Raw genomic sequence first — 11,746 nt, 5'->3', positions numbered from 1 at the left:
GGATAATTTGAATTCAAATGAATTGGAGAAACTTGGAGGGAGGAGGAGGAGGAGGAGGAGGAGGAGGAGGGGAAAGGGATTGAATCGTAGGCACTCTGTAGTTTATAGTGTTTTCACGAGTAGGCTGGACTTTCTGCAGTGCTGTCATCAGCTCGCCTTGGGCTAGACTGGATTGGCTCTGTTGGAGATCCTTCAAGGTTTCTACAGGAGAGTACATCCCGAGTCGTACCATTGCGCGGCCGGATCGGGCTCGGTAAGCGCTAACCACGTGGCTGGCGTCATTATCCACGGCCTTGAACGTTCTTGCTGATCTTGAACTTTCCAAGTATTTGCTGCTAATGAATTGATTGGCGAGCATAGAGTCTGAGGAACTGATGGTGCAGTGTATACAGTATATGGCTCAAGTGTAAATGTAAATATGTACAGTACATAAAAATAGCATAGTACAGAGAGGAGATTCAGGCCAATATGCACAGGTCAAGCCGCGGACAGGTCCAAACATCCGCTTAGATCACTTTTCATTATGTCATCCATCATAGTCATAAACAATAAATAGTAAGAGGGTATCGAGTCTAAGGTGCTCCCAGTAAGCAATATGTGCGTCTAATGAAGGGGCGAGGGGTTTAGGCAAAAGACAACAATCAAGACGAAGAACCAGGGGACTGCCCCAGTCCCACTCCTTCTCGGCGACCCCGGATCAACGCCTGCAGGCATTGGCCCACACCTTCCAGATCTCCCAAGAGACCGACATGGCCTCGTTCGCTTTTGACCAACCCCCCCTTGATGACACGGTATCCGGAGGGTAGCATGGCCGCCGACGCCAGACACACTCCGTCTCCCGCGGCAAAGGCCAGGTCGTCGTACGCGTCTTGCCGTTTGATGGCCTCCCGCGAGGCGACTCGCGCGCCGTATAGTGTGGGCACCGACTTCCCGTACAGCACGGCGAACGGCGGATACCGATTGTTCGCTTGATGCGCGGCATCGAAGACCAACTCTTCCTTGAAGCGTCGCACCTCGGCGAGAGTGCGCTCGAGGTAGGTAATAGCGGTGGCCCGCGGAATGGTCACGGCGGTGGTGACCTTGGTGTTGCTCGAACCGCGTAGGTTAGAGTTGGGGCCAATGGCCCCTTCGACGGCGGGAGGCGCCACAGGGGCGGGTTTCATCGCCGCTGCGGTCGGTGGGTTGGCACTCTGGTTCGGTGCTGGCTTGTAAGAGTTGGATGCCTCGCCGCCATCAGATGAGGAAGCCGATCCACTGCTCGGAAGGCTTTCTTTGCTGTTTAGGACAGTTGAGAGACGTTTGCTGATAAGAGGAAGGTTGTCTTTTACGAAGCCCCGGCTGGGGCTACTCACCGGCAGGGCCGGGTTGATGCACGGTGATAGTCGATACTCATCCCAGGTTTGCGCGTCGAAGAAGTCGACCCGATATTCTTCTTTGGTGCGCTGGTCGATGAAGCAGTGCCCGTCCTCGGGCAGCAGGGCAAAACTGGTGCGGAAGGTGAAGTTGACCTGAGCCGTCAAGACACGCGAACTCAGCAGCACATCGTCGCCGTTGCGCAACGGCCCGAGGATGTTGACGCAGTGCTGCGGTACTCCAGCGTATAAAACTCCAGCAAACAATTCGGGCCGCTGGTTGACGGCATGTCTCGTGATCAGCCCTCCCAGGCTGTGGGCGATCACGTATGCCCCGCGCTTTTCACGGGGCGTGCCCGGGGCATTGCTTGGAAGGCCCTCCAGAAACTTGATCAGCCGTTTCGCCAGGAGGTGCGGACTCAGACGCCAGTCGTAGCCGTAATCCCAGACGCGCAGATCCCCGCGCGTCGAGTTATGACACTTCTGCAGCCGCTTCATCAAGCGGCGACAGATGTCCACGGGCCCGACATGCGACAAGACTCCGGACGGAATGATGGTCTCCTCCATCCGTTCCTCGTCTTCCGGGTTCAGACCCACCTCGAGGTCGACTTTGCGCAGGTTCAAGCCGACCTTCATCGGTACCCACAATTGGCGCTGCGGAGGTTTGGCAGAACGCAGAACTGAGCCTCGATAGCCTCCTAGAATGACGACGTCGCCCGTCAGATCATCCATCGCGTCAGCTAGGCGAGGGTGCTGGGCACTGGAGCTAGATCGCGGGGAACGGGTGCGTGGTGGTGGTGGCAGCGACGAGGGTCCCGTCGGGTCAGCTGGCGGTTGTTCATGCGGCGCAACAGGCTCCTCCTCGTGGACCTTTCGGGGATGGGAGACCTCGGAGAGGAAAGGCCGATAGCCCCAGTCGCTGCGGAGATCTTGCAGGTGCAAGGTGGGCATGCTTAAAAGACGACTGCTGGAGTCCTGCAGACTGTCCTTGATGGCCTTGAAGCGGCTATTCACCTGGGAATGAATATGCTCATAACGAGGACGCTGCTCCAGCGAGGAGGCTGTGGAGGAGCGTCGCAGATAGAGCGACTGATCAGAGGATGAGCGCCGCAACATCGGCGGCGCTTTGCCCGAGACGGCGGCACTCGGCCGCCGTGCATACGAATGGCGGGCGGCGGTGGCCCCCGCCAAAGGCTTGAGATCGGAGATGGGCTCGTCCGTAGACTCGTCGGTCAAAGATCGTCTCTGCGCCGGCCCGGGAGCGGGCTTGACGGTGCGTGGAGCTGGCTGGCTGGCGATGCGTTTCGTCCACGAGTCCGGTAGGAACTTCTTCAGACGCAGGTTGGTGATGGAGTCGCCGGACCAGGCCCGAGGGCGCAGCGGCAGACTGGTCTTGAGGAGAGAGCGCGTAAAACTACTCCGATGGTCTTTCAGCTTCTCCTTGGCACCTCGCGAGCGATGCGGCTGCACAGGATGCGGTTGCGAGGATTGCAGTTGTTCGGGTTCTTGGGTGAGATGGCTAGCAAAGAGACCACTGTCGGATTCGGGAGAGTCGGGAATGGCATCAAAGTATCCGCCCTGCTGGTCCATCACGCGGGATTTCTCGGCAGCCGGCGTGCGACGGGCCTTCATGCGACTCTGAGTTCGACTAATACTGACCCCGACCATATCATATGCTTCATCTTCCCGGGTGGGATCGCGAAGAGACGGGTCTTCGCTATCGGAGCTGGTATGACCACCAGCCGGTTGCATGTGCACCGCCATGGTGAATGATGTTGGATGCTATGAGGTTGTTGAAGGAGAGAATCTACCCATTGAGGGGCGGGCACCAATAGATAAGAAGGGAATTGGAGAAGCAACGACGCAATAGCTTGCACGGAATCAGGCAAGTCAACAGAGGCTCCATGTGAAAGTGGATGATGATGGGAGGGGCGAGGAGGAAAAGGTGAAGCTAAAGTAGAACTACGGAGCCGTCGGAGGTGGAGCCATCGCTAGTTTATTGATTAACGATAGAGGGATAGAATCAATAAGAAGCAGCAAGGAGAGAAACGGAGGAGTAACTGAGATCGGAAGATAGGGGGGGCAAATCTGAATTGGAGGAGAAAATAACCTAGCAGTTCGGAAGATGATGTAAAAGCGAAGAGAGAGAAAAAAAAAAAAAGGGAAAAAAAAGAGCAAAAGAAGAACGAGTACGAGTAGCTGGAGAAAAAAAAAAGAAGAGAGAGAGAGAAGAGCAAGAAAGAAAACGGTTCCACCGGCACAGCCCCGGGAGGGCCGGAAGGCTGAGAAACCACTCAGTCGACAGTGGATCAGGGCGAAGCTTTCCTTCCCCCGACATCTGAAAGATCGTTTGGTCGAGCAGATGCTACGTATTAATAGCAATGGTAAGCTGGTAAACTGGCGAAGGATTCAACTCAGCCGAGTTTCATGCTGGATAAGGAAACGCTGACTCTGGCGATGACCCAGTCCGTAACATTAGCTACAAGCTACCTCGTGCGCCAAGGAAACACAAACACTCTGCTTCATCATACATACTTACTCCATACACAGTGCACATATCATATACAGTTATACAGTTATGCATATTTAATACTGCACAAAGAAAGTACTGTACATCGTTGCTCATTACACCATCACAATCGAATCGAAAATCGACAATCGTTGGCTACAAACAGGCAGCCATCTGGCTGGATCCACTCTGTCGACTAATCAAAGAAAACAATCAAGCAACAAGCATCAGTCATATCATCGTAATCGCATAAAAAAAACCCAAACTAGAAGTCCCGAGCTATGAGGCCAATTTTGTTTCAGTGCGAACGCCCAAATCGCCCGGTTTCAATTTCTCGCTCGCCCTTGTCCGCAATGGCTGCGTTCTTGGCCGCACCCTGATCGTGGCCAAAGGCTGAGTCGACAGCTGCGTTGAGTCCACCGCGGAGCGATTCTCCGGCCCCCTGTTAATGGCCCGTCAGCTTCTGCAAAGGTGCAAGGCTGCAACCAGTGATAATTGAGATTAGTGACTTACGTGGATCCCCGCCGCTACCGACTTAACCCCGCGCCCGACATTCTCGCCCGTGCGCGCCGACTGACCGCCAGCTGTGGTGCTTGTGCCAGCGGTGCCAGCAGTGCCAGTAGTTTCAGCAGTGCCGGTAGTCCCAGTAGTAGGAACAGTGTTGGTGGTGTCAGCGGGGGCGGTAGCGGTAGTACTAGGATTAGCACCGCCGGCCGCCCGCGTGCCCTGGCTAGAGGACGGCACCGTAGGCTGATAGCCTACTCCGCCCGCGGTGCCGGTGCCTGTCGTATCGGTCGGTTCGCGCATCGCACCCGAGCCCGACTGGTTTGTGGATTTGGTGGACTTCTCCCCCGTGCGGCTGTCCACGCGAGGGTCCAGCTTATTCAGCAGCGAGGAGTTGTGCGGGCCCCGCGTTGAGGTGCCCGAAGTCGAAGTGGTTGCGGTCCCCGCGGTGGCCTGCGGGTGCACGTTGCCCGTGGTGGTCGTGCCGGGGGCGTACTGGGCGCGGTTATTCAGGTCACTGTCGACTCGCGGATCGGCCTTGTTGGCCATGTCGGAGCCATGCGGGCCAGCAGTGGTCGGGGCCGGGCCGGTCCTCGCATCGCCTGTGCTGGTGATACCAGCTTGGGTAGCAGTGCCGGTGGCCGCGGCGTTGGTGTCGAAGTATGGGGTCTGCGAAGTAGTATTCATCGTGATGGTAGGTAAAAGGTGATGGGTGATTCGGATTCAAGCTTTGTTAGTCCACTCCACCTGTCACTTTCTGGGTGTTATATAGCCATCATCGAAGGCAAAATGAGCGACATCGACATCATCGCGCGAGCCGGTGACGTCAAATTTGATCACAAAGTGTCGTCCCCTGGGGGGCAAGCTCTCTAAACCGTGGGGTGGGATGTGACCAGTCAGACAAAGGCTCTGTGCCGTGGCTTGGTGGATCGACAGTCCCTTCTTCAGATGGGCGACACGATGACCTAAGGTAGGCTTGCAGTGCTGCATTTCAAGAGTGCTTAACATCCATGATACAGTCTGGAAGTACTCCGTACCTCGTAGATACTTGGAGCAGCCGATTAGGTGATCTATCTTATCGATTAGAGACGGAGGAAGGATGATGTCATGGACGGGCATAGCAAGAAGATAAGTTATGCTGGCTTGTGCTGACTTAGTCATACTTATCTACTTATGCACCCCTTTCCTTCACGACTGCAATTCCAGTCTATACAGACTTAAGCTGTTGTCTCCTCTTCGTATTAAGATACTGTCTTTCCCTATGAAGGGTCCGAATTCTCGTTTTTCCAAATTCTGAGCACTAATCCCCAGATGCCACACCCCCACCTCGGCTGTGCGACCCTCTGGTCGGACATCTTACCTCAAAGAGCTTCTTCTCCATGAGCCGAGGTTCAATCCATTCCAAACCATAATCTGGGCCGACGACCCCCTTCGACCTTCCTCCTCGCCATCTCTGTTCCCTTTCCATCAAGACCAACTCCGAAAGATACCCACAGTCCCATCCTCATCCAAGAACAAACCATCCACCCATAATGCCTCTCACCAACCGCCAACTAATCTACACCAACCCGCCGAAGGCGGCCATCGACCCCTCGCTCAACGGCACCGGCACCTTCACCCTGAAGACCACGACCCTCCCCGACGATGTGCCGCTGAAGGACAATCAAGTGCTCGTGCGCATCCACTACCTGGCCCTGGAGCCGGCGATGCGGCAATGGCTGACGGCGAAACGGTCGTACATCGCGCCCGTGGAAGTCGGCAGCGTGATGCGCGGGCAGAGCATCGCCCAGATCCTGCGGGTCAGCCCGGCGCTGGCGAGCACCTACAAGGCCGGGGAGTGGGTGGCGGCGCACTCTGGGTGGCAGGAGTACGCGATCCTGCCCGCGAAGGCGGTCGAGAAGATCACCATCCCGGCCGGGTGCCAGCCCACGGACGCGCTGTCCGTGCTGGGCATGACGGGGCTGACGGCGTACTTCGGCATGACCGAGGTCGGCCAGCCGCGATGCGGCGATACGGTCGTCGTGTCCGGCGCGGCCGGCGCCACGGGCATGGTGGCCGGCCAGATCGCGCGCATCAAGGGCGCGAAGCGCGTGATCGGCATCGCCGGCAGCGCGGACAAGTGTCGGTTCCTGCGCGAGGAGCTGGGGTTCTATGCTGCCATCAACTACCGGGATGCGGACTGGCGCAAGCAGCTCAAGGAGGCGACTCCGGACTATATTGATGTGTATTACGACAATGTGGGTGGTGAGATCTTGGATGCGTGTCTGTTCCGCGCGGCGAAGGGGGCGCGCTTTGTCATTTGCGGCGCCATTAGCCAGTATAATGTCGAGAAGCCCCAGGGGCCGAAGAATTATCTGATGGTCATTGTGAGTATCCTAGCGAGCGGTGCGGTGGAATGGATGATGGCTGCTAACGAAACATAGTCGCAACGGATCACTATGCGCGGGTTCATTGTGTTTGACTACGCCGACAAGTACCCGGCTGCGCTGAGGGAGCTGGGCACGTGGTTGAGTCAGGGGAAGATCAAGCGGAAGGAGCACATCGTGAAGGGGGGGCTGGAGACCACGCCCCAGGAGTTGATCAATCTATTCAATGGTGTAAATACGGGTAAGATGATGGTGGAGGTGGTGCCTGAAAGCGAGGCGATCAAGGTGGAAAAGGCTAAGTTGTAGGCTGAGGACTTACATCACGGTAACTACAAGCAGACGTACTGAAGAAATCAGAGATAATATGATACCATTAGGGACCAGCTTGGGGTCAACCCCAGCGCCACGATCCATTATCGACATAAGATTCTCGTAAGAAGACATTAATCATTTCCACACACTCAGCCACAATCAGACAGTACCCGCAGCCAAAACATAGCCTCCATCAACAACCAACGTCTGACCATTCAGATACTGGTTGGTGGCGGCAAACAACACGGCACTGGCCATATCCTCATCCTTCCCGGGGCGTCCCGCGGGGACCTTACCCTCATACTTCTGCTTCTCCAGGGCATTCTTCTGCTTCTCATCACTCTCCCCGGCGGTCATCTCACTGGGGAACACGCCGGGGGCGATGTTATTAACCCGGATGCGCAGCCCGGAGCTCGAGATCTCATGGGCCAGCATCTTGGTGAGATGGATGGCCGCACCTTTGGAAGCATTGTAGGCGAAGTGATGCTGGCTGGTCTTGACGATGCCGGAGATACTGGTGATGTTGATGACGGTGCTGCTCCAGCCGTGGGCCTGCTCGCTGCTCTTCTGCAGGAGGGGCAGGAAGGCCGAGGTGACCAGGTAGGGGTGCACGACGTTGGTGCGGTAGACGCTCTCCCACTCCTCGGGCGAGGAGCTCTCGTCGAACAGCGCCTTGCTCAGGTCCACCGCGTTGTCGTGCTCCGTGTTCTGCGTGCTGCTGCTGATCCCCGCGTTGTTGATCAGGATGTCCAGCCGGCCGGACTCCCGCGACGAGATCTCCTGCACCAGCTTCTGGATGCTGGCCTTGTCCGTCACGTCCGCCGTCAGCGGGATGATCTCCCCCTTCACGGCCTTGCCGCCGTACAGCTCCGCCACCCGCTCCAGCTTCTCCGACGTCCGCCCCGTGATGTACACTTTGCTGCCGTTGGTGGCCAGCGCCTGCGTGGCCATAAGGCCGATGCCGCTGCCGCCGCCGGTGATGAGGGCCACTGTTTGTGTGTCGTGTTAGTACAACGTGTATCGCAAAGGAGGAAGGGCAGTGGGGGTGAAGGTATGGAGCGAGAGCTCGTAAAGGGGTCAAAGGCCTTGAGGCTGAAACGTACCCTTGTCCTTGACATTGAAGAGGCTCTCCAAAGTAAAATTGGTGTTGCTGACTTCCGCTGCCATTGTGGTTTTGGAATGCTTGAATTGAGGTGTGGTCACTGCAAATGGTGTAGGTCGTGAGGTTGCGAATGCTCTGGATGCAGTCGCACTGGCGGGGAGAGAAAGACGACTATATAGCTTGCTTGGGCGATGGCGTAATGACGCACCAAGAGAGCGTGGCAACAGAATACTGCGATTGAACATGATGGTAGTACGTGGAAGAATCGTTTGGCTGGCGTGATTGAGTGGGTTTAATGTAGGGATTGTTGGGGCATCATCATCAGTATGACGTTTTCGGCGCCGGCGCGGATGAAGTCATGGTGATGGTAAAGGTGAAAAGTAGTATACGATCGGATCACTAACCATCGGTCCCTGTTGATCTCAGCTTACCTTACTGCTAAGTACATTCAGGAACAGCCCCTTATCTGTATCATCTATAGCTACCCAGCTAGTGAACTGACCAGGTCACAAGAAAAAAAAATAGCCCAACAGAAACAACAGTTCCTATGTATTCACAGCGAGTTTGATTTACTACCCACTGAACTGAAGACAGACCAGTCCATCCTATTAACAGTTGCAGCCAATATTGTATCCACTGCAGCAGAATTATGTTCAAGAATAAGAAATGAGAAACGAATGGAAGCAATCACCGAACCTTCCCTGCTTCTCTCACCTCGCTCATAAATCCATCCTCGTCGCCTGCCGAGGAGAGTCGCCAGTAGTCACCAACCCCGGAAGATGCTAGACCTCCACCACCAAATCCTGCCGGCATAGGAGCTGCCGGTGCACTGTGGCGTTGCTCTGTGCTACTGTTGGTCCCCGCCTGACGCGGTCCCCAGCTCAGGATCCCCTGCACCGACTGTCGACTCTGGTCATCGGGTTTGGTGAAGCCAAACAGCTGCAGCTGCAAGCTGCCCAGAGTCGCGACCGCCGCGCGAATCATGATCCGATCACCTTCGAATACCCAGCAGTCCCAGACTCTGCTGAGACGCTCCAAGTCCAGCCCGTTTGTCAGGAGGGAGCGGAACATTGGTTCCCAGATTTCCTCATCGCTGAGACGGAGTGTCTCGTAGAGGTGCGTTGAAAGACGTGGGAACTTGTATTTAAGCGTCGCGGACGCTAGCGAATATGTCCGACCGATAGCCCCGCGGTCGAGTGTCAAAAAGGCAACAGGGAGAGGGCGGTTTAGCGCATTGGCCATGGCGAGGAACGCGGAGGACGGAGACGGGAACTGGAGGACCAGTAGGGCCGCGATGGTATGCAGTCCAGTGATGTATCCAACATCGCTCCGATACATCGAGTAGGCCTCCAAGACGTCGATCAACGTCTCGCGAAGTGGACCACCAGGTTGAAATAGCTTCAAATCCGGGAAAGCCTTAGACACGTCCTGCTCGATAGTCGCGAACCACTCCCGCATTCGCTTGTTGCTTTCCCCAGTATCACTGTCCGGACGGGCACGCACGTCCTTGGCCCGTTGCAACGCCTTCTTGTACGTTTCGTCGGAGAGAGCCAGCTCATTGCCGATGGCCCGCTGCCAGGTCGATCCCCGAAGTCGCGGCGGCACACCGCGCCACCAGAGCTCCCGCGTGCGCGGCTCCTGAATGACGTTATCCCAGTTTGGATAGACGTACTCGTCCCAGATTTGTTGGAGGGTTTCCCGGGTATTGTCCTTCTCGCATTTCTCGGAAGCGACTTTGGCAGCTCGACGTTTGTCTGTACCAAAGGTTAGTGGCCTGTCGAAGCTAGCCTTGGACGCAGACTTACCTGCTTCCCGAGACTGTGCCATCATTTTCTTGTACTCCTTCAAATGCCGCTTTTCCTCCAAAGGATCCTTAGGCGGCAGCCAGCTTGGCCGTGTCCGACTCAGCACCTTTTCTTTCTCCTTGCTGATAGGCAACGGGTCAATCATGATATTCGACTTCTGCAACGGTGGCAGCTCAATCGGTGTCTTGGAGCCCTGCTTGGAGTCCGTGCTAGACCTCAAAGAAGACAGCCCGCTCTGCAAAGTCTCTCCACGCCGACGCTCTCGCTCGTCAGCATGAAACTCCAGCGTCTCAGTGATGATCCGCGCCTCTTCTGACAAGTCCGACATCATGTTGTTATACGAGTAGGTTCGGGGATTGCGAGGAGAAATCTGGCCTCGTTCCGGCCCCGCAGAGCTGGACCGTGGCTTGGAGCGAGCCTTCCGTGACGTAGGGGATCGCGAGCCCGATGGGGACTTTGAAAGGGTCACATCTGAGACGGAATGTGACAGAGGCAAGGGCCGGGGTCCCGGGCTGCGGCCGTTTGGGCTTGTACTCCGGGAAGGGGCTCGATCTTGCATCGGTCGGGGAGAGATGGGAACGTTCCATAGACTGGCATCTTCGGGCAAATCATCATCAGAATCGTGGTATTCCTCCTCCAGATCCTTGAGCGTTCTGCGAGTGCGCTGCCAGGATGGCTTGCGGTTGAGTGTCCGGGGAGCAGCGGGAGCCAGAGACAAGCTGTGTGTGGAAGGTGAGGATCCTAAGCTCGAAGTGGGTCGCAAAGGCGAATTCGATCGCGATCGACGGGGTTTAGACACTTGAAGCGGTGCATGCTTATTCGCAGTAGGATCCCGCTGAGTTCCGGTCTTGGTGTTGTGTCCGCCGCGGCCCGGCTGGGTCAGAGTGCCATTAGTCTGCCCCGTCAATCTACTCGGTTTCGTGGCGGTCAAGTCGCGGGTCGTAACTACAGCGGACTTGGCCTGCATCCTAGCTGGGAAAGTCTGCGTGATAGTGCCCGCCCGACTAAAAGGGACCTTAGTGTCCATATAGGCGATGTGCGCTTCGTCTTGGAGGTCGACTTCTTCGAAGTTGGCAATATCGGTGAAAAGAGCCTCGGGGCCGGAATGTTGGGAGGAAGAACGAAAGGAGGAGGACTTGGAGGATTTGGACCCGGTCAGATCGGGCGGAGAATTTGGAGTCGAGCAGATGGTCGTCATCGCGGACAGTGATTCGACTTTCAGACGACACGCTCCAGCAGTGAGGAAAACGAACCCGATAACAGACTTCTGAGAAGACAAATGAGGTCGGTGTAAGCAAAGAATTGACTGCGCCGGGTTCCGATCGCGCCGCGAGCGTTGACCCAATCGGAGCAAAAAGTGTTTAAATGATGATGCGTTCGACGTCGCAGGGTTGATCTGATATACACGAAGAGTGAAGTCGAAGGGCAGTCGCGCCCGTTGGACCGGGCTGTAATATTCCGGGGGTGGGTCAATTCAAGAAGAGCTGGACAGGGAGATCAGGCGTTAGTTGGCAAGAATGAGCGCATTGGGGGCCGCAACAGCAGGGGAGGGGAGGGATGAGAAAAGGAGACGGGAAAGGTACCAACCATCGACTATAGGGAGATACCGAATTCCGAGAACGAAGGAATAGACAGAAGGAGAGTGAGTATAGTATGTATGTCCTGTACGGGGTAAGTACTGTTCAACGATTGACTTGACTTGACAAGCGAAAGACAGGAATGCAGGGAAACGAAAGGAATACTAGATGAATAGATGGAAGGAGGAAAGAAAGACGAGAGGAAGAAGGAAATAATAA

General features: G+C 56.0%; 5 protein-coding genes across 5 annotated transcripts; 1 reads left to right on the top strand and 4 right to left on the bottom strand.

The window, feature by feature from the left end:
• Window positions 1-345: 345 nt before the first annotated feature.
• Window positions 346-3,593, bottom strand: BO95DRAFT_440849 (uncharacterized protein). Its single transcript, XM_025586051.1, has one exon. The coding sequence runs from the start codon at window positions 3,114-3,116 to the stop codon at window positions 642-644; it is 2,475 nt and encodes an 824-aa protein (XP_025444673.1). The 5' UTR covers window positions 3,117-3,593; the 3' UTR covers window positions 346-641.
• A 366-nt stretch (window positions 3,594-3,959) lies between these two features.
• Window positions 3,960-5,378, bottom strand: dprC. Its single transcript, XM_025591540.1, has 2 exons — window positions 4,375-5,378; window positions 3,960-4,303 (listed from the first exon to the last, which is right to left on the bottom strand). Exons 1-2 carry the CDS (start codon window positions 5,050-5,052, stop codon window positions 4,160-4,162), a joined length of 822 nt encoding a protein of 273 aa, XP_025444672.1. The 5' UTR covers window positions 5,053-5,378; the 3' UTR covers window positions 3,960-4,159.
• Window positions 5,379-5,782: 404 nt separating this feature from the next.
• On the top strand, window positions 5,783-7,112 carry BO95DRAFT_440847 (NADP-dependent oxidoreductase). The gene is made up of 2 exons (XM_025586050.1): window positions 5,783-6,731; window positions 6,789-7,112. The coding sequence occupies exons 1-2, from the start codon at window positions 5,898-5,900 to the stop codon at window positions 7,035-7,037; spliced, it is 1,083 nt and encodes a 360-aa protein (XP_025444671.1). The 5' UTR covers window positions 5,783-5,897; the 3' UTR covers window positions 7,038-7,112.
• Window positions 7,113-7,202: 90 nt separating this feature from the next.
• Window positions 7,203-8,210, bottom strand: BO95DRAFT_357598 (SDR family NAD(P)-dependent oxidoreductase; the record flags this gene model as incomplete). The annotated part of the gene is made up of 2 exons (XM_025582361.1): window positions 7,203-8,032; window positions 8,147-8,210. 2 exons carry the CDS (start codon window positions 8,208-8,210, stop codon window positions 7,203-7,205), a joined length of 894 nt encoding a protein of 297 aa, XP_025444670.1.
• A 622-nt stretch (window positions 8,211-8,832) lies between these two features.
• On the bottom strand, window positions 8,833-11,148 carry BO95DRAFT_357838 (putative TBC domain protein; the record flags this gene model as incomplete). The annotated part of the gene is made up of 2 exons (XM_025582375.1): window positions 8,833-9,899; window positions 9,951-11,148. 2 exons carry the CDS (start codon window positions 11,146-11,148, stop codon window positions 8,833-8,835), a joined length of 2,265 nt encoding a protein of 754 aa, XP_025444669.1.
• Window positions 11,149-11,746: the final 598 nt, after the last annotated feature.

Source organism: Aspergillus brunneoviolaceus (assembly GCF_003184695.1).
Source record: "Aspergillus brunneoviolaceus CBS 621.78 unplaced genomic scaffold BO95scaffold_17, whole genome shotgun sequence".
Taxonomy (NCBI): domain Eukaryota; kingdom Fungi; phylum Ascomycota; class Eurotiomycetes; order Eurotiales; family Aspergillaceae; genus Aspergillus; species Aspergillus brunneoviolaceus.
This window is presented reverse-complemented; position numbering and strand designations above follow the sequence as displayed.

Excerpts from the sequence above, each read along its gene's own strand:
- BO95DRAFT_440849 (XM_025586051.1), bottom strand. The coding sequence starts at position 3,116 with ATGGCGGTGCACATGCAACCGGCTGGTGGTCATACCAGCTCCGATAGC.
- dprC (XM_025591540.1), bottom strand. The coding sequence starts at position 5,052 with ATGAATACTACTTCGCAGACCCCATACTTCGACACCAACGCCGCGGCC. Across the intron at positions 4,304-4,374 it reads CGGTAGCGGCGGGGATCCAC|GGGGCCGGAGAATCGCTCCG; the intron begins GTAAGTCACTAA and ends GGCCATTAACAG.
- BO95DRAFT_440847 (XM_025586050.1), top strand. The coding sequence starts at position 5,898 with ATGCCTCTCACCAACCGCCAACTAATCTACACCAACCCGCCGAAGGCG. Across the intron at positions 6,732-6,788 it reads AGAATTATCTGATGGTCATT|TCGCAACGGATCACTATGCG; the intron begins GTGAGTATCCTA and ends AACGAAACATAG.